This window comes from Heterodontus francisci, chromosome 4 (genome assembly GCF_036365525.1).
Source record: "Heterodontus francisci isolate sHetFra1 chromosome 4, sHetFra1.hap1, whole genome shotgun sequence".
Classification (NCBI taxonomy): domain Eukaryota; kingdom Metazoa; phylum Chordata; class Chondrichthyes; order Heterodontiformes; family Heterodontidae; genus Heterodontus; species Heterodontus francisci.
In genome coordinates, this window is record NC_090374.1 from 173,167,646 (window position 1) to 173,190,381 (window position 22,736).

General features: G+C 43.7%; 1 protein-coding gene across 1 annotated transcript in view; it reads right to left on the reverse strand.

Annotated features, from left to right (window-relative positions):
- Positions 1-22,736, reverse strand: part of unc45b (unc-45 myosin chaperone B) — a 56,046-nt gene that overhangs the window by 12,163 nt on the left and 21,147 nt on the right. Inside the window, exons 10-17 of the mRNA XM_068028941.1 lie at positions 19,707-20,007; positions 16,768-16,862; positions 15,037-15,178; positions 12,463-12,603; positions 11,346-11,473; positions 10,485-10,551; positions 8,235-8,348; positions 811-926 (exon numbers count right to left, since the gene is read on the reverse strand). Coding sequence (XP_067885042.1) covers positions 811-926; positions 8,235-8,348; positions 10,485-10,551; positions 11,346-11,473; positions 12,463-12,603; positions 15,037-15,178; positions 16,768-16,862; positions 19,707-20,007 — 1,104 coding nt within the window. The remainder of the gene's footprint in view (positions 1-810; positions 927-8,234; positions 8,349-10,484; positions 10,552-11,345; positions 11,474-12,462; positions 12,604-15,036; positions 15,179-16,767; positions 16,863-19,706; positions 20,008-22,736) is intronic.

Below are 22,736 nucleotides of genomic sequence, written 5' to 3' on the forward strand. Positions count from 1 at the left end.
TTTCTAATTTTCTGCTGTTGAATCTGGCTGTTATACAGCTGCACTGGCTTCAAAAATCCTCTAGTACCTCACCGAAGTGCCAATTCTTAATATGCGAGTACAGACAGCAAGTGTTCAAAGGCTATTGATCATGAGGGAATTGGGGAGATTTGCATCCAAAATAGATATATAGGGAATTCAGAGATGTGGAGAGACGAGTGAAGCTGGAGTTGTTCTCCTTAGAGCAGAGAAGGCTAAAGGGAGATTGAACAGAGATGTTTAAGACCATGAAGGGTTTGGTAGAGTAAATAAGGAGAAACTGTTTCCACGGGTGGTTATGTAACAAGAGGAGACAGATTTAAGATAATTGGCGAATGAATGAGAGGGGAGATGAGGAGAATTTTTTTTACACAGTGATCTGGAATGTGCTGCCTGAAAGGACGATGGAAGCAGAATCAATAATGAATTGCAAAATGGAATTGGATAAATATTTGAAAAGGAAAAAATTGCAGGGCTATAGGGAAACAGCAGGGGAGTGAGACTAATTAAATAGCTCTTTTGGAGAACTGGCACAGATAGGACAAGCTGAATGGCCACCATTTGTGCTGTAAGATCGTATGCTACACACACACACACACACACACACACACACACACACACACACACACACACACACACACACACACACACACACACACACACACACACACACACACACACACACACACACACACACACACACACACACACACACACTCTCTCTCTCTCTCTCTCTCTTCCAGAAAAGATCCTAAAAAGCCCAATTTGCTTAATTTAAAAAAATGAACTTGCCTTAGTTTCTCACTTTTTGCTGAAAGGTTTGTGAGACTCATCAGGGCTTCATAGTTTTGTAGACCATCGCACTCTGTGTTCAACAGGCTGACGAGTGGCCTCACAACTTCATAGATCTGAAAGGAAAGTGCCAGAAAGATGCCTTTTTCTCAGACAATCTTTACACAATTAAATGGTATTTTTTTAAATGACCTAATTGCATGGTTGCTTTTTATACCTACACATACGATAGGAGACGAAGCAAGCTTTTGGAACTCTGCTATTGCACCAAGATATTTTACTCAGAACAGCTTCTGTTCAGAATGTTCGCCTTTCTGGGCACATCAGGCTGGATTTGGCTCTCATTGGTGAATGAGCAACACCAGCCATTCATTACAACTGTACTTGCTCACTGACTTTTATGGGCTATTGCACTGGGAATGTCTGACAGCCTACTATCCAAAACTCTCAGCACCCTCTAGAGGGCATCTAAAACCTGTGTGAACAGGGCAAGCAACATTGTATCACATTGTATCTCCCTAACCAATCAGATTGAAGAATCATTAAGGAGCAGCGCAGAGTCTGAAGCAGGAAGTGCCAATTAGAATATTTAATTCGATATCATATTAGGTACAGAAAGTAAGATAAAGAGAGATAAATAAAGATGGGATTTAGAGAGAGAGATAAAAGAGACAAAATAAAAAGTTTTAAAAAATCATTCTTTAAATCTCCACCAATAATTAAAAGCTGAAGGAATGAGACGCCACACTTGTTAAAGTTAATTTTCAGCGCTAGATACTTTGTTTAGCAGTAATTAAGACTTATCATTCCAATAAAGATTTACTTACTCCAGGATGGACATGTCCTAACTCTTCCTGATGAGGTTAGTGAGTATCTATCATGCAAGTACAGCAACTTCATGCATGTGTTTCAATGTTGAATCTCTAAGTGAGGTACTAGCGTGAAGCTTGTGGAGGAGTAAGGCAACTCAGATAGCAACTTCCTTATTTCCACATTTAACTTTCCATTTACAAGCGCTAGAAGTTGTTGTCCCATTTACTTTTTTTTAATTCGTTCATGGGATGTGGGCATCACTGGCAAGGACAGCATTTATTGCCCATCCTTAATTACACTTGAGAAGGTGGCGGTGAGCTGCCTTCTTGAACTGCTGCAGTCCATGTGAGGTAGGTACACTTATAGTGCCGTTAGGAAGGGAGTTCCAGGATTTTGACTCAGTGACAGTGAAGGAACGACGATATAGTTCCAAGTCAGAATGGTGTGTGACTTAGAGGGGAACTTGCAGGTGGTGGTGTTCCCATTCATCTTCTGCCCTTGTCCTTCTAGGTGGTAGAGGCCATAGATTTGGAAGGTGCTGTCTAAGGAGCCTTGGGGTGTATTGCTACAGCCCATCTTATAGATGGTACACACTGCTACCACTGTGCGGCGGTGGTGGAGGGAATGAATGTTTGTGGATGGGGTGCCAATCAAGCAGGCCTCTTTGTTCTGGATGATGCCAAGCTTCTTGAGTGTTGTGGGAGCTGCACCCATCCAGGCAAGTGGAGAGTATTCCATCACACTCCTGACTTGTGCCTTGTCCTTGTGCCCATCACAATGTTGATCAACCGGACACAATGTTGATCAACCGGAGAACATTCTGGGCACTCCTGACACCATCTTGCCATCACGTAGCACCCTCTTGGGCACACCTAGTACAATCTTGGGCACACCTAGTACACTCTTATTATCACGCAGAGTAAATCGAATTAGCTGAAGATTGGCATCTGTGATGCTGGGGACTTCAGGAGGAGGCCGAGATGGATCATCCACTCAGCACTTCTGACTGAAGATTGTTGCAAATACTTCAGCCTTATCACTTGCACTGATGTGCTGGGCTCCCCCATCATTGAGGATGGGGATATTTGGGGTGCCACCTCCTCCAGTTAGTTGTTTAATTGTCCACCACCATACACAACTGGATGTGGCAGAACTGCAGAGCTTAGATCTGATCTGTTGGTTATGGGATCGCTTAGCTCTGTCTATCACATGCTGCTTACGCTGTTTGGCACGCAAGTAGTTCTGGGTTGTAGCTTCACCAGGTTGACGCCTCATTTTGAGGTATGCCCTCCTGCACTCTTCATTGAACCAGGGTTGGTCCTTCAGCTCGATGGTAATGGTAGAGTGGGGGATATGCTGGGCCATTGTGGTTGAATACAATTCTGCTGCTGCTGATGGCCCACAGCGCCTCATAAATGCCCAGTTTTGCATTGCTATTCCTCCTTAAAAGCGATGAGCACTGATAGTCCCATCAATATTTTCACCACTAAATCTGGCCCATTCTTTTGGTATTACAATCCCCACCATTTTTAACAGTTGGGTTTGTGTGAGCACAATTTGTCTGCTATCTGCAATGGCCGGTATAACGTAGCCAGGGAAGTTCCAGGTTGCTGTAGCATGGCATACTATATCTGTTTATTTTAAGAGAATCGAATGGCGAGAGACCAATATTTCTGAATATGTGTATTTTAGATCAAGCCATCATTGCCTGTTCGGAGAGAATCTTCATCCTTCATTCCTGCACTTCCTGCTCCGTCTAAATATCCCAGTAATGATCCAAACATGAGAGAGAGAGAGTGAGAGAGACAGAGATAATGGTCTGCTCAGTTTCACCTGTCATGGTGCAGCGGCACTTTAACCAGATGCAAACTGCTGCTTAAACTGCCCGAAATAGCAAGACTGCTTAATATGGTTAAAGTGGCACCTTTATAATTGATGCCTATGATAATGCAAAATGGTCAATTCGTTCGTCCAAGATAAGCCTGGAATGGGAGGGAACGGTGCAAGTAGTGGAGGCTGCATTTAGAAAATTGATGACATGTTGGCCTAGTTTCTCTCCAGAAGTCTCCTACATTTTACGAAGTAACCCCTCGTCCAATAACTAAATGATGTGCAGGATGATAAGAACATTGACCTTAATTCAACTCATCCCTGAATTTATTTTGAGTGTGGAAAATAATCTACTGAGAGATGTGGAGCTGATTAAATCTGCCTCAAGGCTCAATAACAAATTAATTCTTTTGTATTAGTCATATAGTGATCATTGCAGCATCCAATAGGCAGAGCTAAGAGATCCCACAATCAACGCATCAGATCAAAGCTCTGCAGTCCTGCAACATTCAGTCGTGAATGATGATGGACAATTAAACAACTTACCGGAGGAGGAAGCTCCACAAATATCCCCATCTTCAATGATGGAGGAGCCGAGCACATCAGTGCAAAAGAAAAGGTTGAAACATTTGCAACCATCTTCAGCCAGAGGTGCCGAGTGGATGATCCATTTCGACCTCCTCCTGAGGTCCGCAGCATCACAGATGCCAGTCTTCAGCCAATCCGATTCACTCCACGTGATATCAAGAAACAGCTGAAGGCACTGGATGCTGCAAAGGCTTTGGGTCCTAACAACATCCTGGCTGTAGTACTGAAGACATGCTCCGGAACTGGCCATGCCCCTAGACAAGCTGTTCCAGTACAGCAACAACACTGGCATCTACCCGACAATGTGGAAAATTGCCCAGGTATGTCCTGTCCACAAAAAGCAGGACAAATCCAATCTGGCCAATCACCGCCCCATCAGTCTACTCTCAATCATCAGTAAAGTGATGGAAGGTGTTGTCAACAGTGCTATCAAGTGGCACTTACCCAGCAATAACCTGTTCAGTTTGAGTTCCGCCAGGGCCACTCAGATCCTGACCTCAGCTCCAAACATGGACAAAAGAGCTGAACTCAAGAGGTGAGGTGAGAGTGATTGCCCTTGATAACAAGGCAGCATTTGACCGAGTATGGCATCAAGGAGCCCTAGCAAAACTGGAGCCAATGGGAATCAGGAGGAAAACTCTCCATTGGTTGGAGTCATACCGAGTGCAAAGGAAGATGGTTGTGGTTGTTGGAGGCCAATCACCTCAGTCCCAGGACATTACTGCAGGAGTTCCTCAGGGTAGTGTCCTAGGCCCAACCATCTTCAGCTGCTTCATCAATGACCTTCCCTCTATCGTAAGGTCAGATGTGGGGATGTACCATTAGCAACTCCTCAGATATGGATGAAGTCCGTGTTCATATGCAGCAAGACCTGGACAACTGGACAATATCCAGGCTTGTGCTGATAAGTGGCAAGTAACATTTGCGTCACACAAGTGCCAGGCTATGACCATCTCCAACAAGAGAGAATCTAACCATCTCCCCATGACATTCAATGGCATTACCATCGCTGAATCCCCCACTATCAACATCCTGGGGTTACCATTGACGAGAAACTGAACTGGACCAGCCATATAAATACCATGGCTACAAGTGCAGGTCAGAGGCTAGGAACCCTGCGGTGAGTAACTCACCTCCTGACTCCCCAAAGCCTCTTCACCATCTACAAGTCACAAGTCAGGAGTGTGATGGAATACTCTCCACTTGCCTGGATGGGTGCAGCTCCAACAACACTCAAGAAGCTCGACACCATCCAGGAAAAAGAAGCACACTTGACTGGCACCACATCCACAACCTTCAACATTCATTCCCTTCACCACCGACACACAGTGGCAGCAGTGTGTACCATCTACAAGATGCACTGCAGCAATGTACCAAGGCTCCTTAGACAGCACCTGCCAAACCCACGACCTCTACCACCAAGAAGTACAAGGGCAGCAGATGCATGGGAACACCACCACCTGCAAGTTCCCCTCCAAGTTACACACCATCCTGACTTGGAACTATATCGCTGCTCCTTTCATGTCACTGGGTCAAAATCCTGGAACTCCCTTCCTAACAGCACTGTGGGTATACCTACCCCACATGGACTGCAGCGGTTCAAGAAGGCGGCTCACCACCACCTTCTCAAGGGCAATTAGGGATGGGTTACAAATGCTGGCCTTGTCAGTGATGCTCACTGGGGAAGTGTGATAAAAAAAAACATGCAGTAATCTAATTAATCAATGGTAATTGTGGGAACATGAGAAAAACAATCAAGTTTTATAAAATTCCCTGAGGCTAATTTATCTGGACTACACAACACCACCAATCAAAATCATGAGATAATTCCCCTTCATGTATTATTGACTTCATTTTCAATTCAGGCCAGTTATCTGACTGAGTAGCAATAATAAAAACTTAGATTTATACATTCCTTGTAATGTAGTAAAATGCTCCAAGGCACTATAAAAATAACAACAATGCTTGTATGTTACACAAAATTATGAAATGACTAAAACTACTGCATGGTTCTAGGATTGAAGATCAGGAGGTGAATTTTCAAGGCAGGGTTGGGAACCCAGTGCCTGGATGATTTCCAGGCAACGACCCCGTGCCTCAGCTGCTTCACTTAACGCAACACAATCATCAAATGTAAATGCCCAATTAGTGGCACTGAGCATCTGCAGGAGGTAGGAGCTGCCTGCAGAGCATGAGTGACAAAGGCAGGCAGCAGCCATGATGCAGCCCGCCACTACCTTGCCGATGAGAGCAGACAGCTCCATGGAGGGCCCGTGGAATAAAAAGGTGAGGCAGTACTTCCAAAATAAAAAAAAACATTTCCTGCACTGGGCCCAGCACAAGACTGCTGTGGGCCCAAACATTTCATCTCCCGCCAAAGATGTTTGCCATCTGCCCACTGCGAGCCCAACAGCCGTACACTATCATGCACCAGACTGGTCGGGCTTGCTGGAATCCTCATTGAAAATTGCTGTGCAGACTCCCCCTCCCCCAGCCTTCCCCTCCCCCAAGCTCCCATCCTGGCCCCTTAACAAGCTCCTCCAAGAGCTCAATGGACTGTTAATTGGAGGCGAGTGGTTTCCCATTCCCTCCTTCCCACCCTCACATTGAGACGACCTCCGGGACTGCAATTTTCGAATCTCATTCGCATCGGCTCCCGACCCGAGGCCCTTTGAAAATCCGGCCCCACAACTCCACAGGCTTGTCTAATTTAACTGGGCCAGAAAGTAACCAGAATTTCTTTAAAGTGAGTCTTCACTCAGTTCATCAGGAAATCTGAATCAAGGCCAGTGCAGTCATCCGTGACCACCACTCACATCTGCTTTGCTCAGTTACTGGGCATGTGGGGGCAGCGATCTCTCTCCATTGTGGGTAAGAACCTGGTCATCAGGTGCGAGGCGCTCACGTTGTTGCTCTACGTGGCGCAGGTCTGGCCCATACCCCACTCCTGCGCCGTGGCAGTCCCCGAGCCATTTTCCGCTTCGTCTGGGGATCTAAAATGGACTGGGTCCGGAGGGACACGATGTTCAAATCTCTGGACAAGGGCGGGAAAAATGTACCCAACGCGGCCCTCATCCTGATGACCACCTTCGTGTGCGGCTGCATCAAGCTGTGTGTAGATCCCCAGTACGCAAACTCCAAGTGTCACTACGTGCTGAGGTTCTATCTGTCCCCGGTGTTGCGAAGGATGGGCCTGGTCACATTGCCGCGGAACGCTCCATGCAGTTGGGCGGTGCCGTACCACCTATCCCTTGTGGAGCAGTTTCTGCGGGAAAACACTTTTGACCACCGGTCCATCAGGCAGTGGTCTGCACGGAATGTCCTCAAGGCCCTACGGGAAAAGGAAACAGTGGATCATGTCGGATGGTTCCCCGAGCAGACCGTCAAAGTCATTTGGCGGAATGCCTCATCACCAGAACTTTCAAACAAGCACCAAGACGTAGCTTGGCTGGTGGTGAGAAGGGCCCTCCCCGTCAGATCCTTCATGCACACCCGAAGTCTCGCCCCCTCCGCACAATGCCCCCGCGTTGGCTGTGGTGGGGAAGAGACGGTCGCCCACCTCCTCCTGGAATGTGCCTTTGCAAAGCAGGTGTGGAAAGAGATGCAGTGGTTTTTGTCAAGGTTCATCCCAAGCAGCTCTGTAACACAGGAGTCTGTGCTCTACGGGCTGTTCCCAGGGACGCACCCCGAGACAAACATCAACTGCTGCTGGAGGACTATCAATTCGGTGAAAGACGCCCTTTGGTCTGCCCGAAACTTGCTGGTCTTCCAGCGCAAAGAGTTGTCCACCACCGAATGTTGCAGACTGGCACATTCCAAGGTCCAGGACTACGTGCTGAGGGACGCACTAAAGCTTGGGGCAGCCGCAGCAAAGGCTTAATGGGGAAAGACCACAGTGTAAGGTTCCCCCACCAAGCTGGACTGAGGGGCTGGATCCATGGGAAACCCCTCGAACTGTATCGTTAATATTCTCAATTGCTGTAAATGTAAAACTGTAATTGACATGACAATTGTGAAACGGAAGGGTTGGGAAGAAACTCATGACAGTATTGAAGGAAACTGATCTCCCTTGCAATGTTTGTATTTTTTGGTGCTGTCTGGAAACTGTTTGGCAACGTAATTTTTACAGATTTTTATGAATAAAGTATATTTTGGAAATAAAAAAAAAAGTTACTGTAGATTTTCTCACTTACCCTTTCGCCGGGGAAGGCTATTTCTGGGTCAGAGACAGCAGCAATCTTAGCGAGAGCATGGGACGCCTTCACTTTACCAACGTCAGTGCCATGTAGGGCGAGAGGCAGTAACGTCTGAATAAGAGAGTAAACAAATGAGATAAAGCAGTGTGTAGAGAGATGATGGAATGCTAGAGTTTTACAGCATAGCTGGAGGCCAGTCAGCCCATCACACGGTGCTGGCTCTCTGAAAGCTATTTATCTCATCCTATTTCCCTACCCTTTTCACAAAGCCTTTAAAAAGTTTCTTTGTCATTGATCTCATAATGACATAAGTGACTTCTTCCAATTTGATTGCTACGCTTAGTAATCCTTTAATATGACCTTCAAAAACCAAAGGCATCTGTTTAAACAATTGCAGAACACAACGAGGAAATGCCAAGTATTGGATAGGTCCATAACTTTTTTAAAAATAAAATGTTCTTTGTATTTGCTTTCCCTTGCATTTTAGTCCATCATGCTTATGCCTTCCACTGTCACACTTTGTCCTGTTGTTGGTGGGTTGGGAAATTCGGGGGCTGGGATTTCACAAGTAGGTGGTGGCCCACCCACCCACTGGAAAGCCAGTTTCAATCCCACCTCTGCTAGCCCTGGATGGCATGATCATATTTTATGGTCCTCAGGCAATTAATTGCCTGCAGTAGGGGATTCCAACCCCTACCACCGCCACCCCCGCCCCGAGGCAGCATGTCCCACCTCCAAGAACTGCTGGTCAATCAGAGGGCAGGCAGCTCTTCAGTCCCAGCAGAGCCACTGGAAGCAGTGGCCACTGCTGGGACTGCAGCAATTTCCAGACCCAGCCAGCGATGGAGGCCAGAGAAGAAGGTAAGTGGGGTCAAGGCTTGCTGGGGCCGATCAGCCAGGCCCTGGCGAGGGGTGGCAGGTGGGGCTCGAATGCGAGGGCAGGGCGGGATGTTTCAGCAGGGAAGCCCATGTCATTGGGAGGGCCCTCCATGGGGCACAGGGTGCCCGATCAGGAGGGTCCCCACCCCAGCTCACAAAGAGGCAGCCAGATATTGCTGGGCGGCCTCCCCATGTGATTAAGTGCCCTTTACCAGCAACAGTGGGAAGAGGCCCATAAGTGGCCATGAATTGCCACCTGGCCTCCCAGCCTGCTCCCAGGGGGGAGCATAACTTTCCAGTCCTGGCCCATGGATTTCATAAGATAATGGGATAGGTTCAGATGAAAAAGATTTTCTCTTTCATATTTCAGCAGAACAAAGAACAATTCAATTCAATATTGTGTGGACAGGGGATGTGCACTTCTCCAAACCCAAGACTGCCCTTGATAGTGACACATCACCACAATGTGGAGCTCAATATAGCCTCAAGTTTTCAAAAGCAGAACACAAGCCCTGTACTAATTGTGGGGCAAACTGAAATATCAGGTTTTGTGTACGCACTGCTTATTAAGGTTATTGAGATGAAAATGTGGCCTTTAGGGTGCTTAGCAATGGCGTACTGCATTGATGTTTTAATCACATATACTGTAATTAAGAATGAATCCATTAGTAAAGATTAATTATTCATTTCCATCAGTATAGTCTTATAACCCAATCTGGTTTATCACTCACCATCAAGATCATGAACATGCATAGCTATCATTAGCGTAACTATTCTCAATATCCATTATATCAATATCAATATCCAATAAGTCTAGTTGTTCGCAGTGTGTGTGACATCAATGCCCAACTGAAAATATTTATGCCAACAAATAACACATTTAAGAATGATGCCAGAACTGAGAGGTTAGACTTATCAGGAAAGACTGGCTGGGGCTCTTTTCACTAGAAAACAAAAGACTGAGGAGTGACCTGATAGAGGTTTTTAAAGTAATGAAGGGGTTTGATAGAGTAGACATAGAGAAGATGTTTTCACTTGTAGAAGAGGCCAAAACTAGGGGCCAGAACTATAAGATTTTCACTAATATATCAAATAGGAATAAATCCAACAGGAGAAATCTCTTTACCCAGAGAGTGGTGAGAATGTGGAACTTATTACCATATGGAGTGGTTGAGGTGAATAGTATAAATACATTTAAGGGGTAGCTAGATAAACACAAGAGGGAGAAAGAAATAGAAGCATATGCTGATAGGATGAGATGAAGTAGGGTAGGAGGAGGCTTGCGTGAAGCATTAACACTGGCATTGACCAGTTGGGCCAAATGACCTGTTTCTGTGCTGTAGATTCTCTGTAATTCTATGTTGTTACCTTTCCACCGCCTTGTGCCACAATTTTGCCATGATCTCTGACATCCTCAACCAAAGCAAGGAACACCCTAAAGAACCAGAGAGAAATTCAATTCAGAAGCAGTTTAGAAAAAAGTTATTAAAAAACTGAGGTTTTTTTAAACTGAAAATGGTATTCAATTGTACATGAATATTACACAGTGCTTTGATGATGTACAGTACACAAGATACGGTGTGACAGATGCTGTGCTTTTCAGGTATCACGCATTGCTCAGTGGGTAGCACGCTCACCTTTGAGTAGAAGGTTGTGGGTGCAAGCCCCACTCCAGAGAACTGAGCACAAAATCCAAGCTGATCTCCCTGCCATCTTTTGGTTGAGGCATTAAACTGAGGCCCCGTCTGCCTCTCACGTGGATGTCACTGATCCCAAGGCACTATTTTGAAGAAGACCAGGGGAGTTCTTTCCGTGTCTTGGCTAATATTTATCCCTCAACCAACATCACAAAAAGCACTTTGACATGTCCTGAGGTTGGGAAAGGCGCTATATAAATGAAAGTCTTTCTTTTAAAGAATGTCCCTGTCCAATGTGAATTGGTAAATGTATGTGGGTGTAGGCTACATTGATTTATACTATTATGTGCCAGCCTGGTTCAGTGGTAGCATTCTTGCCTCTGAGTCAGAAGGTCACAAATTCATGCCTCACTGTGGTATTAGGGCACATCATCTAGCCTGATGCTTCAGTGCAGTACTCAAGGAGTGCTGCAATGTTGGAGATGGTGTCTTTTGGGAGAAATATTAAAATTGAGGCCCAATCAACTGTTCAGGTTTAATTGTGCATCTGATTCCCTTTCAAGCCTTGTCCAAACAGAAAAGAACAACTTACCTCGCCATAAGTTCCTTGGTCTGGTCTGTCAGAATAGCACTGTCTGCCTTTAGCATGACAGCAAGGGCTGAGACAATACCAACCTTGATCAAACGCTTGACCCGCAACATCACAAAATCTTTTTTATCCTGTCAAAACAAGAGAGGTGATCAGTTCACATTTACAATGATCTCACAGTTTCATATTTCCTTCTCACTTTCAAACCATTTTGTGTAAAAAAAAAACGAACAGCTTGATCTCTTAGACCCCACTGGGACCGGGAGTGGAGATGTTGTGGGGGGATGAAAATACCAGTATTGACTGGTGTGCCATATCCCCGGCTTCATCCCACTCCAGGCCATTTTTGTGGAGGCAGGATGCAGGGGTGGCAAGGCTACCCACCCACATGCGATGGTTAGCCAACATGGCTCGTTAAGACCTTACTAAGGCCAATTATAGGATGCTGACTGGAATTTTCCAGTTGGCCTCAAAGTTTTGGCAGGCGCCAATTTAGTTGCCTGGAAGCGGCCTCCCAGCAACAGACTGTGGGCCCAATGTTTCCGGCAGGCCTAGAGGCCCACTCCCACCCCTGCCTGGATGTTGCAGCAGCCCTGTTGAGGGGTTGCCCCCACCCCTCCTACTACACAGTGATGGCTTGTTTACAAAGTTGGAGAGAGGCACCTCTGTTTTGAAGCATTTTGAAGTGGGTAGGACTCTCGCCTCTGAGTCAGAAGGTTGTGGGTTCAAGCCATGCTCCAAGATTTGAGCACAAAATCTAGGCTGACACTCCCAGCACTCATACTGAGGGAGTGCTGCACCATCAGAGGTGCCATCTTTTGGATGGGATGTTTACCTGAGAGCCCATCTGCTCTCCCAAGTGAATGCAAAAGATCCCATGCATACTATGTTGAAGAGCTCTCCCCAGTGTCCTGCCCAATATTTATCCCTCAACCAACATCACTAAGAAAGATTATCTGTTGCTGTTTGTGGGAGCTTGCTGTGTGCAAATTGGCTGCTGTTTTCTCTACGTTACAATAGTGAACACAATTCCAAAGTACTTCATTGGCTGTAAAAGTCTTTGGGATATCCTGAGGTTGTGAAGGCCGCTATAGAAATGCAAATCTTTCTTTTATTTTACCTTTGGATGGTCTTCGGGTACATGCTGCTTTGATAACTTGGCCAACTCAACCAACTCTGGGATTTTCTCTTTTATGTCGTAACTGTTTGTGCAGTTCACCAGGATTGATGCTACTGCATAAAGGATTGTCTTGTCAGCAGACTGTTGAAAAGATGGAACAGATAAAGATTAAGAGGAGATTTAATAGAGCTGTTCAAAATCATGAGGGGCCTGGACAGAGTTGATAGGGAAAAACTGTTTCCAATTGGCAGAAGGGTTGAGAACCAGAGGACACCAATTTAAGGTGATTGGTAAAAGAAGCAGTAGTGACATGAGGTAAAACTCTTTTATGCAGAGAGTGGTTCAGATCGGGAATGCACTGCCTGAGAGTCTGACGGAGGTAGATTCAATTGTGGCTTTCAAAAGAGAATTGCATAATTATCTGAAGAGAAAAACTTTGCAGGGCTACGGGGAAAAAGCCGGGTAGTGGCATTAGCTGAGTTTGTCTTGCAGAGAGCTGGCACAGTTACGATGAGCCGAATGGCCTCCTTCTGCACTGTAACCATTCTATGCTCCTACAATAAGAAGCAAAATGCTCTGTAAATCATAACCTCATTTAAAGGCTGCATCATTCAACAAGATTTTTGTTTAAAGTGAGGAAGATAATTCTTAAAATAAAAGTAATTCCCTTATGCAGGAAATCCATTAAGAATGTGAAGGAATTACATCACGTTAGATTTGTCTGGACAAATCAAATCGATAATTCAGTTGCTTTAATCTCTTTTCAACTATATTCTAACAATGAATGTGGAAGACCCAGTTAGACATGATAATTATCAGTGAGCAGCCAAACTCTGCACAGCAGAGGCAAAACCACTACATCAGTCCTGCGAGCTGAATAAGTATCATATCCAGTTGAACCCCAAGGATTCATCAGAATGAGAAATAACGAGAGATTTGTGATCATATGTGAATATTTTATAATCCATTCATGCACTTGAGATTCATGAAGCTTTCTTCCAGTGATTCTGGATTTGCTTCCTAAATTGAATAGAAAACGATGTTAACAGACTTCTACTTACAAAATTGGAATTGATCAAACTGACCATTCAGGGTAAGTAGATGGCTTGTCATCAAACCTCTCTAACATCGATTTAATGTAATCTAGTTACTGCATACCTTTGGGCGCTGGTGAATATTGACTATCCTCCAGAACTTTCAATGTACACACAACAACAATTTGTATTTATATAGCGTCTTTAATGTGATAAAATGTCCCAAAGTGCTTCACAGGAGCAATATAAACCAAAATTTGACACCAAGCCACATAAGGAGCTATTAGGACAGGTGACTAAACGTTTGGTAAAAGAGGTAGGTTTTAAGGAGCGTCTTGAATGAGGAGAGAGAGGTAGAGAGGCGGAAAGGTTTAGGGAGGGAATTCCAGAGCTTAGGGCCTAGGTAGTGAAGGCATAGCCACTAATGGTGGAGCGATTTAAATCAGAATGCTCAGGAGGTCAGAATTAGAGGAGCACAGAGATCTCGAAGGATTGTGGGGCTGGAAGAGATTACAGAAATAGGGAGGGACAAGGCCATGGAGGGATTTGAAAACCAGGTGAGAATTTTAAAATCGAGGCATTGCGTAACTGGGGGCCAATGTAGGCCAGCCAGTACAAGTCTGATGAGTAAATGGCATTTGGTGTGAGTTAGGACATTGACCGCAGAACTTTGGATGGAGGGTGGAAGATGGGACATAGGCCAGGAGAACATGGGTGGCACAGTGGCGCAGTGGTTAGCACCACAGCCTCACAGCTCCAGGGACCCGGGTTCGATTCTGGGTACTGCCTGTGTGGAGTTTGCAAGTTCTCCCTGTGTCTGCGTGGGTTTTCTCCGGGTACTCCGGTTTCCTCCCACAAGCCAAAAGACTTGCAGGTTGGTAGGTAAATTGGCCATTATAAATTGTCACTAGTATAGGTAGGTGGTAGGGAAATACAGGGACAGGTGGGGATGTTTGGTAGGAATATGGGATTAATGTAGGATTAGTATAAATGGGTGGTTGATGGTCGGCACAGACTCGGTGGGCCGAAGGGCCTGTTTCAGTGCTGTCTCTCTAATCTAAAAAAAACATTGGAATAGTCAAGTCTAGAGGTAACAAAGGCATGGATGAGGGTTTCACCAACAGATGCGCTGAGGTAGGGGTAGAATCAGGTGATGTTACAGAGGTGGAAATAGGTGGGCATATTGATGGCACAAATATGTGGTTGGAAGATCATCTCGGAATTAGATATGACACCAACATCATGAACAGTCGGGTTCAGCCTCAGATAGTTGCCAGGAGAGGGCTGGAGTCAGTGGCTAAGGAACTGAGTTTGTAGCGGGGCCCAACAACACAACAGATGAAAAGATGAAATTCTGATATGCAATGTGATAAAATCATAGAAACAGATACTATAAAAATATTTATTTATTCCATTTTCATGCAACAAATTAAAAATATAATGCTGTTATATTTCTCGAAGGATTCATCTTTCTTTAATTTGGAGAAGGGAGTAACAATCTTTATAACACTCGGAAATGAAAATGATTGAAAGCGTTTACCTTTGATAACTCAAACATTGCCTGCATTGCTGGCTCATCCTCTACAAAATCATCTTTCACATCTGCATCCAGTGTCAGGTAAGCCATGCCCTCAATTGCCCACTTTCTTGTGCGAATGTCGATGTTTTGGTTGCATAGCCACCTAATTAAGGAATTCAGTTTGTTTTGTAGCGAAAATATTTCATTTGAGTCACATTAATTCATTTAATTCTCTTTTTTTTGGTGACAAATATCTACAGACATTCAAAGCAGCAAATGAAAGTCAAGTACTGCTGTTGGTTAGGTGATTTACTCATGTACGTATCTAGTTTCCAGATATATGTGACTAGTGTCAGAATTTTTCATTTTTAAAAATCCAGATTCTATTCCCTGTTGCCTTCTTCATGCATAGAAAGAAAGACATGCATTTCTATAGCACCTTTTATGACCTCAGGAGGTCCCAAAGCACCTCACAGCCAATGAAGTACTTTTGAAGTATGGTCACTGTTGTAATGTAAGAAACTCGGCAGTCAGTTTGCAAGCTCCCACAAACAGCAATGTGTTAATGGCCAGATAATCTGTTTTTTTTGGTGATTTTGATTGAAGGGTACATGTTTGACGAGGACACTGGGGCGAATGTCCCTGCTCTTCTTCAAAATTATGCCATGGGATCTTTTATATCCACCTGAGAGGGCAGATGAGGCCTCAGTTTAACATCTCATCTAAAAGGTAGCACCTCTGACAGTGAAACAGTACTGGATTGGGAACATCAGCCTGGACTGTGCATGAAAGTCTCTGGTTTGGGGCTTGAACCCACAATCTTATGCTTCAGAGGCAACAGTGCTATCCCCAGAACCATGGCTGACACATGTACACAGCCATACACACATATATACATATATTATATATACATTATTTATGCCAGCCTTCATAATATAGCCTAATTCCTGAAATTTTTTTTTAGCTATAATATATAAACTGAAAAATAACAGCTTGTTTTCTGTCTATTTCCATCCACAAATTCACAGATTACCGCATCACCCAAACTGCGTGTAATCTTCAATTTCTTTTATGCAAGCTTTTCATTTTGTTAAATATTTGTTTATTTGTTTAATTGGAAACGCCTCCATTTACAATAAATTTTATCGGAGATTTTTTTCAAAAGATTCTAAACAATTAAGCTGTTTACAGGCTTTCTGATTATAAACAACTTGACATCCGACAAGCAATATATCATAGAGTTAGTAAAAAAATTCTTGTGATGTTCCACCTTAGAAAGGTAAAATATGGAAGCCCGTTCACTGGCCGACATTGTCTCGTGGTCCAGCAACACTTCAAATTTAAAATTCTCATCCTTGTGTTCAAATCCCTCCCTGACCTTACCCCTCCCAATCTCTGTAACGTCCTCCAGAGCTACAACCCTCTGAGATTTCTGCGCTCCTCCAATTCTGGCCTCTTGCCCATCCCTGATTTCCTTTATCCCGCCATTGGCAGCCTACCTTCAGCTGCCTGGGCCCTAATCTGTGGAATTCCCTCCCGAAACCTCTCTGCTTCTCTACCCCACTCTCTCCTTTAACTCCTTCAAGCCTACCTCTTTGACCAAGCTTTTAGTCACCTGTCCTAATATCTCCTCATGTAGCTTGCTGTCAAATTTTACCTGATAACGCTCCTGTGACGTGCTTAAGGTTTGTTTTATTGTGTTAGAGGTGCTATATAATTGCAAGTTTTTATTATAATATTTGATGTACTTACTTTCTGCACTGTTTCGCAAGCTTTTCAGTTGATCCTTCAGAGAACTGCCGCAGACTGTAGTCAGTCCCTCCTGCTGATCCAAGCTTGCACAGTCCCTATCGGGAATACACACAAAACTTTAAATATTTAAACAGCATCTCTTCAAACAGGGAGCCAGCACTTATCACTAAAAATTAGAATCAGCCTTTTCATGAACAGTTCAATAAAGTTGATTTCAGAATATAGAGTAAAATATGTTCTGGGAAGAGGTGCTCATTTTCATTTTATTCCCACTGCAGAATATTGGAAGTGGTTGATTGATTGGGAAAGAAAGCATGATTTGGAAAGAAAGAGGTTGAGACAATGTTGGCAGATATTAAGGGGCCAATTTGCAGAAACCACTCAAAGCCATATTATCATTGGAGGTGTAAGAAATTTGACTTGATACAAAGCTGTATCCCAAGTATCCCAAGCTGTTGCATTGCTGATACCAGAATGTCTCATAAGAACATGAAAGTCATATATTTATTTGTAGTGCATATTGTTACGACCAAGGCGGGAGAAATGCACTGTTAATTCAGTCCCACTTCTCCACGGGTCACAGCATATCAATGAATTTTCTCAGTTACCAAAGAATAGCCAATTAAACACTCTATTTGTCACCCAGAATAAAGCACACCAATCAATTTTCTTTAAACAACATTAACTATCTATTAGAAAAAAATAATAAGCCTTAACCACTAATGAAATAAACCTATATATATACGAAAGCTCTTTATTTCCCTAGTCCTTATGCACACGCATATATATTTTAAAAATGTTAACTGGGAAAAAAGGGTTTTGGTTTACAGCTGTTTCTTAGGAATAGAAGGAATAATAAAATAAATCAGTTTGTCACTTTCTGGTAGGAAATACTTCAGTTGGGTGAGGTGTCCCAGAATCGAATAGTCAGATGCCACTCGAAGTCTCTCCAGGTGAGGTTGATGAACAGTCTGTGATGGATAGGAGTTCAAGGCAATTTGGCTACAGAGGGTGTCACATAGGTCTTTCAGCAGGGGTGTAGCAACGGGTCTGCTTAGGACTCTCAACAGCAGTATAGCAGTAGAAGCTTTCTTCAGATTCCAGGATTTCCCAAACCATAGGAGGAAACAAGAACCACACTGGATGCAGGAATTCTTCAGAGACAGGAGGCAATCGGAATCTGCCACCTTTCAAATACAAGGTTTCTTTTCAGAGATGCAAGTTTCCAGAGAGATATCTTTTTTGTGTCTTCCACTTTGATCTCCAGAAAGGTCAGCAACTGAATTTCAAATGCCTGCTCTTTGTCTAACTCACTGGTTTATAAGTAAACCTTCCTGAGCCAATCACATGAATAGACATAGTGGGCTGGATTTTACAACAGGCAGATGGAAGCTGGCCACTGTAAAATTCGGTGACAACCCCACTTGCACCTTGCCTGGGGATCTGTCCCATATTTTACTGGTCCCCAAGCTTTAATTGTTCCGAGGCGGGACTTCCACTCGCTTGAGGGAGGATGTCTCACCCCATTGAGCTGCCGAGCAATCATCGGGCTGGCAGCTCTTCATCCCAGCAGCGTCAATGGGAGTGGTGGCCACTGCTGGGACTGCAGCCCAGCCGAGGACGTGGAGCCAGGACTGCAGGTAAGTTTGGGTTGCCTCGCCGGGGGTAATCGGTCGCGCCCCGGCGAGGCAAGGGTGGTCATTTGGGGGGGAAGGGGGGTGTCTTTGGTCCTGGGGGTGGTTGGGGAAGCGAATGCGACCCTCAATTGGGCACCCAGTGCCCGATTGTCAGGCACTTCCCCCCCCACCCCCCCAACCCACCGGGGCACGGAGAGTCTGACAGCTTTCACCGGGCAGCCCTTCCCGGCTCCAGGAAGCCCGTTTGCCATGGGTAAAATCCCCGTGGAGGCAGGCCAAGGAGGGCAGCCCGTTTTCCACCCCACATCTCCCCGCCCCACCCCGCCCTACGTAAAGTGGGACAGAGGCGGGAGCAGATCGGGAAGGCCTCCCAGAGCCTCCCACTCCATTTTACGCCAACCCCTCCTGCCACCATCCAGCTCGCTGGGGTGGCATAAAATTCCGGCCAGTATCTCCCCTGTCATCCAAAATGTTGCTCTGAGCAGGTTAAAAACCCCTGGCTGGCTTCCTTGAAACTGCTTGCTTTTCCTATTCTTGTATACAAAGTCAACCATCCGAAAATTCCAGCTGTTTACAGGTGTCCATGTCCACTGAAAATCCTTTTATCAGTTTTTTAAAACACACAGGAGTCTAATATTTTAGTACAAAAATAAAATCTATCGTAACACATCGTTTTAGAACAGAACTTTTTTTAACAACTGCTTTAGAAAATATTCCTTGATATATTTGAAGTGGTAATTTGGTGCAGTTTAATTAATACATCTGAAAATTGGTTTATCACAAAAAATAAACATTTCAAAATCACAGTGTCTATCCGCCACCTGTAAGTAACCCAATTTTAAATTACTGAAAATGACTTTTAAAAAAACTATACAGCACCATTTACCAGTTAGATTGGAATACAGTGTCAGTTTCTTTGTAAATTTAAACAAAAATTACACTCAGAAACTTTTTAAAAATTCCTATTATTGTCCTTGCGCCTAACTGATCCAGCCTAATTTTTGGACTCTCTTCGAAGACCCACAAACGAGCGCAATTAGCTGAAACTCCCAATGGTGATTTATTCACACTCTTGGTGTGATCGGTTTTGTGGGTTGGGTCAGCTTCTAGCACAATGTTTTTTAAACCAGCACAAAAGATTGCGGAAACTCAACTTGTGCTGAACATAATTAGTGCTTGAAATTCTGTGATCTTTTGTACTGGTGAAAATTGTGCCGACAAACCAGCACAACTGAGCAGAAACCCAACCTCAATCTCCTTAAAATTGGCAAAAAGGCAGCAAAGCTCTTCAATGAAACTTACCACCAATGCTCTGATTTTGATCTTCTCATTAGTTGACTTCTTATATATATCCTTCAGTAAGGTGATTCCATTGGCAATGATGAAATTTGCTCTGCTGGCTTTGCTTGCTGCGTGGATAATGGCCTCTATTGCCACCATCTGGTCAATCTCCCTCTCTGAGCCACACAATGCAACCATCATCTCCATGACTCCTTGCAGGGCCAGAATGTTGTTACCAACATCAAAGGGTCCCTGAAGGAGTGCAGACACACACTGGATCGCGTGCAGGTTCTTTTCCATGTTCTGAGGATCAAACTTGCTCCTATAGTTTCATTAAGCAGAAGTACGAAAACATTAGCATTTGTTTCCTCCTGGTCACACCTTACAAACCTCCATAAGCTTGCCATCATCCAAAACTCTGCTGCCCGTATCCTAACTCACACCAATTCCCATTCACCCATCAGCCCCTGTGCTCATTGACCTATACTGGCGTCCAGTCTGGCAACACTACGGTTTTAAAATTCCTATGGCCTCACCCCTCCCTATCCCTGTACCCTCATACAATCTTACAACACTCCAAGATCTCTTTGCTGCTCCATCTCTGGTCTCTTGCTCATCCTCGATTTCCTTCAGTCCACCATTTGTAGCTGTGCCTTCAGCTGTCTGGGCCCTAAACTCTGGAAATCCCTCCCTAAACCTCTCCACCTCTCTTTTCTCCTTTAAGACTCTCCTTTACCAAGCTTTTGGTCACCTGTCCTGGCTCAGTGTCGGAATTTATCTGATAAACACTCCTGTGAAGTGTCTTGGGACATTTTACTATGTTAAAGGTGCTATATAAATGCAAATTGTTGTTTCAGTGCTAGTGTTGCATGATATTTAATGTAATTCTTTCCATTACTCTAGATTTTTGACATGCAAAATAAATTGAGAGTAAATTTCTGTTCAGTAGGTGTTTTTCGAAGGAAGTTGTGCCAAATTACCTCTTCCCTCCCCACAACAACCCTATCAACAACAAAGGGCCCAGTCCAAGGTAGATACAAGAAGGTCAGGTACAAATAGATCAGACCCACTTATATTTCACAAATGGCATTGTTCTGAAGACCTTCAAAGCAAAATTTCATTTTTTTATTAAAATCTTGCTTTTCAATCTGTCCAAATCCAATTGCAAAATTTTCATGTGTATGATCTATTCATTAACTTTGTTATTAATATACAAGCTATTTTCAATCAACCAGTGCCTAACATTCTCAGTGATCTGCCAGTAAGGAATTTCATGACTACAAATGAAAGCTGGTGTAATCTGAACTTCATAATTATACTTCCTGAAGTAAATCACATGGAAAAAGGTCTATCCGAATATGAAGAAGTTTCATTGTGATGAAACAAGTCACCTTTTGTTCAGCTGGTGTGGTTTTTATATCTAATAGTTTGCTAACTTTAAAGCATGCTGTTTACTGCAGCAACATTTCTCCGTACTTCTCTAGCTGTCATCGAAATATGAGCAAGGTAACTTCACCTTACTGGCAGTGCAAACTGTTTTTAACTTTCCACGACCATGAAAATTCCAACCTTCGAATGTGTCTTATTAGAGATTTCTGATTGTCATCTCCCATACAATGAAACCTCTCAGTGCATGAACAAATCATTATTCTTTCCTTGATGAGTGCAATTCCCCCTGCAGCTTCAGAAAGACTCAATCCAAATCCCACAGTACAGAAATATGACACACAACTGTCCAAAATCTGTACAAATTGGTTGCTGCGTTTCCTACATTACAACAGTGACTATAATTCCAAAGTACTTCATTGGCTGTAAAGCACTTTGGGACATCCTGACATTGTGAAACGCGTTATATAAATATAAGTCTGTCATTCTTTCTTTCCCCAAAAGCCAAACATTTAGCGGAGTAAAATTGGTCTACGCCAGCACGAACTCGCAGTTGATTTTTTACCGTGCCTGATCATCTTTCCACTGAACTCCACAGAACGATAGTTCAAACTTTTTGGAAACTCATTTCCTAGTCTCACAGTCGCCTTTACTTGGTTTGAAATTAAAACTCTTGGCAATATTTTCCAAGTGAATGGAAAATAAAACTGGCACATTGAAAAATTGACTGCTATTTCGCTCCGAGACCAATTCACGCTGCTGACATAGACCAATTTCACCTCTTAATTTCCAAAAGTTGCTGTTATATGGGAAGCATAAGCTGGTGCCAATTTCCCATCTTTGTCAAGGGAACAGTTGACACATTTTAATATGATCCTTTTTTTAGCAAAGTGTATATTCAATATGAATATTCCTCCCAGCTAGGTATTCTGAGAAATAAAACATTATGTTTTAATCCAGAAAGACAGTTGGTGAAGGATGATAGTGGAGCTAATCTTTACGTAGCCTTATATTTATTTACAGAGTGAAACATTATAAACATACAGCTCCTAATTCAACACACCATAGTTTCATTAAGTGTCTCTTTATATGTGCTCAAGGGAAACCCTAATTAATGCCCTGCATATAATTAAACACAATGAATATACAATTAACACAATTAATATACAATAAACATCCTTAGTGATATTTTTAATCTATTGTTCCCTTATCCCATGGAGAGACTCCATTTAACACACATGACTGAGAACTGTACATTCTAATTCAGCACAAAATCAAGAAGGCTTTAAGAACATGATGTGCAGAAAATGGAAAAATTCAGACAAGTACGGTAGACATTGTTTTTTGCTTTTCTGATATTTGCAGATGAAACACGTTGCTACAAAAGAGTTAGGCCGCTTTTGCTCTGCACCTGCCAAAAATACACCTGACCTGAACGTTCTTAATCCTATTCATTCAGAATTGCTTTCTCCACCAAATGTAAGGCTCGTTGTAATAAGCATGTCCTAAAAACAAACATATTTTAAGCTCCTCCAGAGGCTGTGAGGTCAAAGCCAAGAGGAAGATTTTTTTAAATTCTTTCATGGGATGTGGCCATTGCCAGCTAGGCCAGCATTTGTTGCCCATCCCTAATTGCCCATGAGAAGGTGGTGGAGAGCTGCCTTC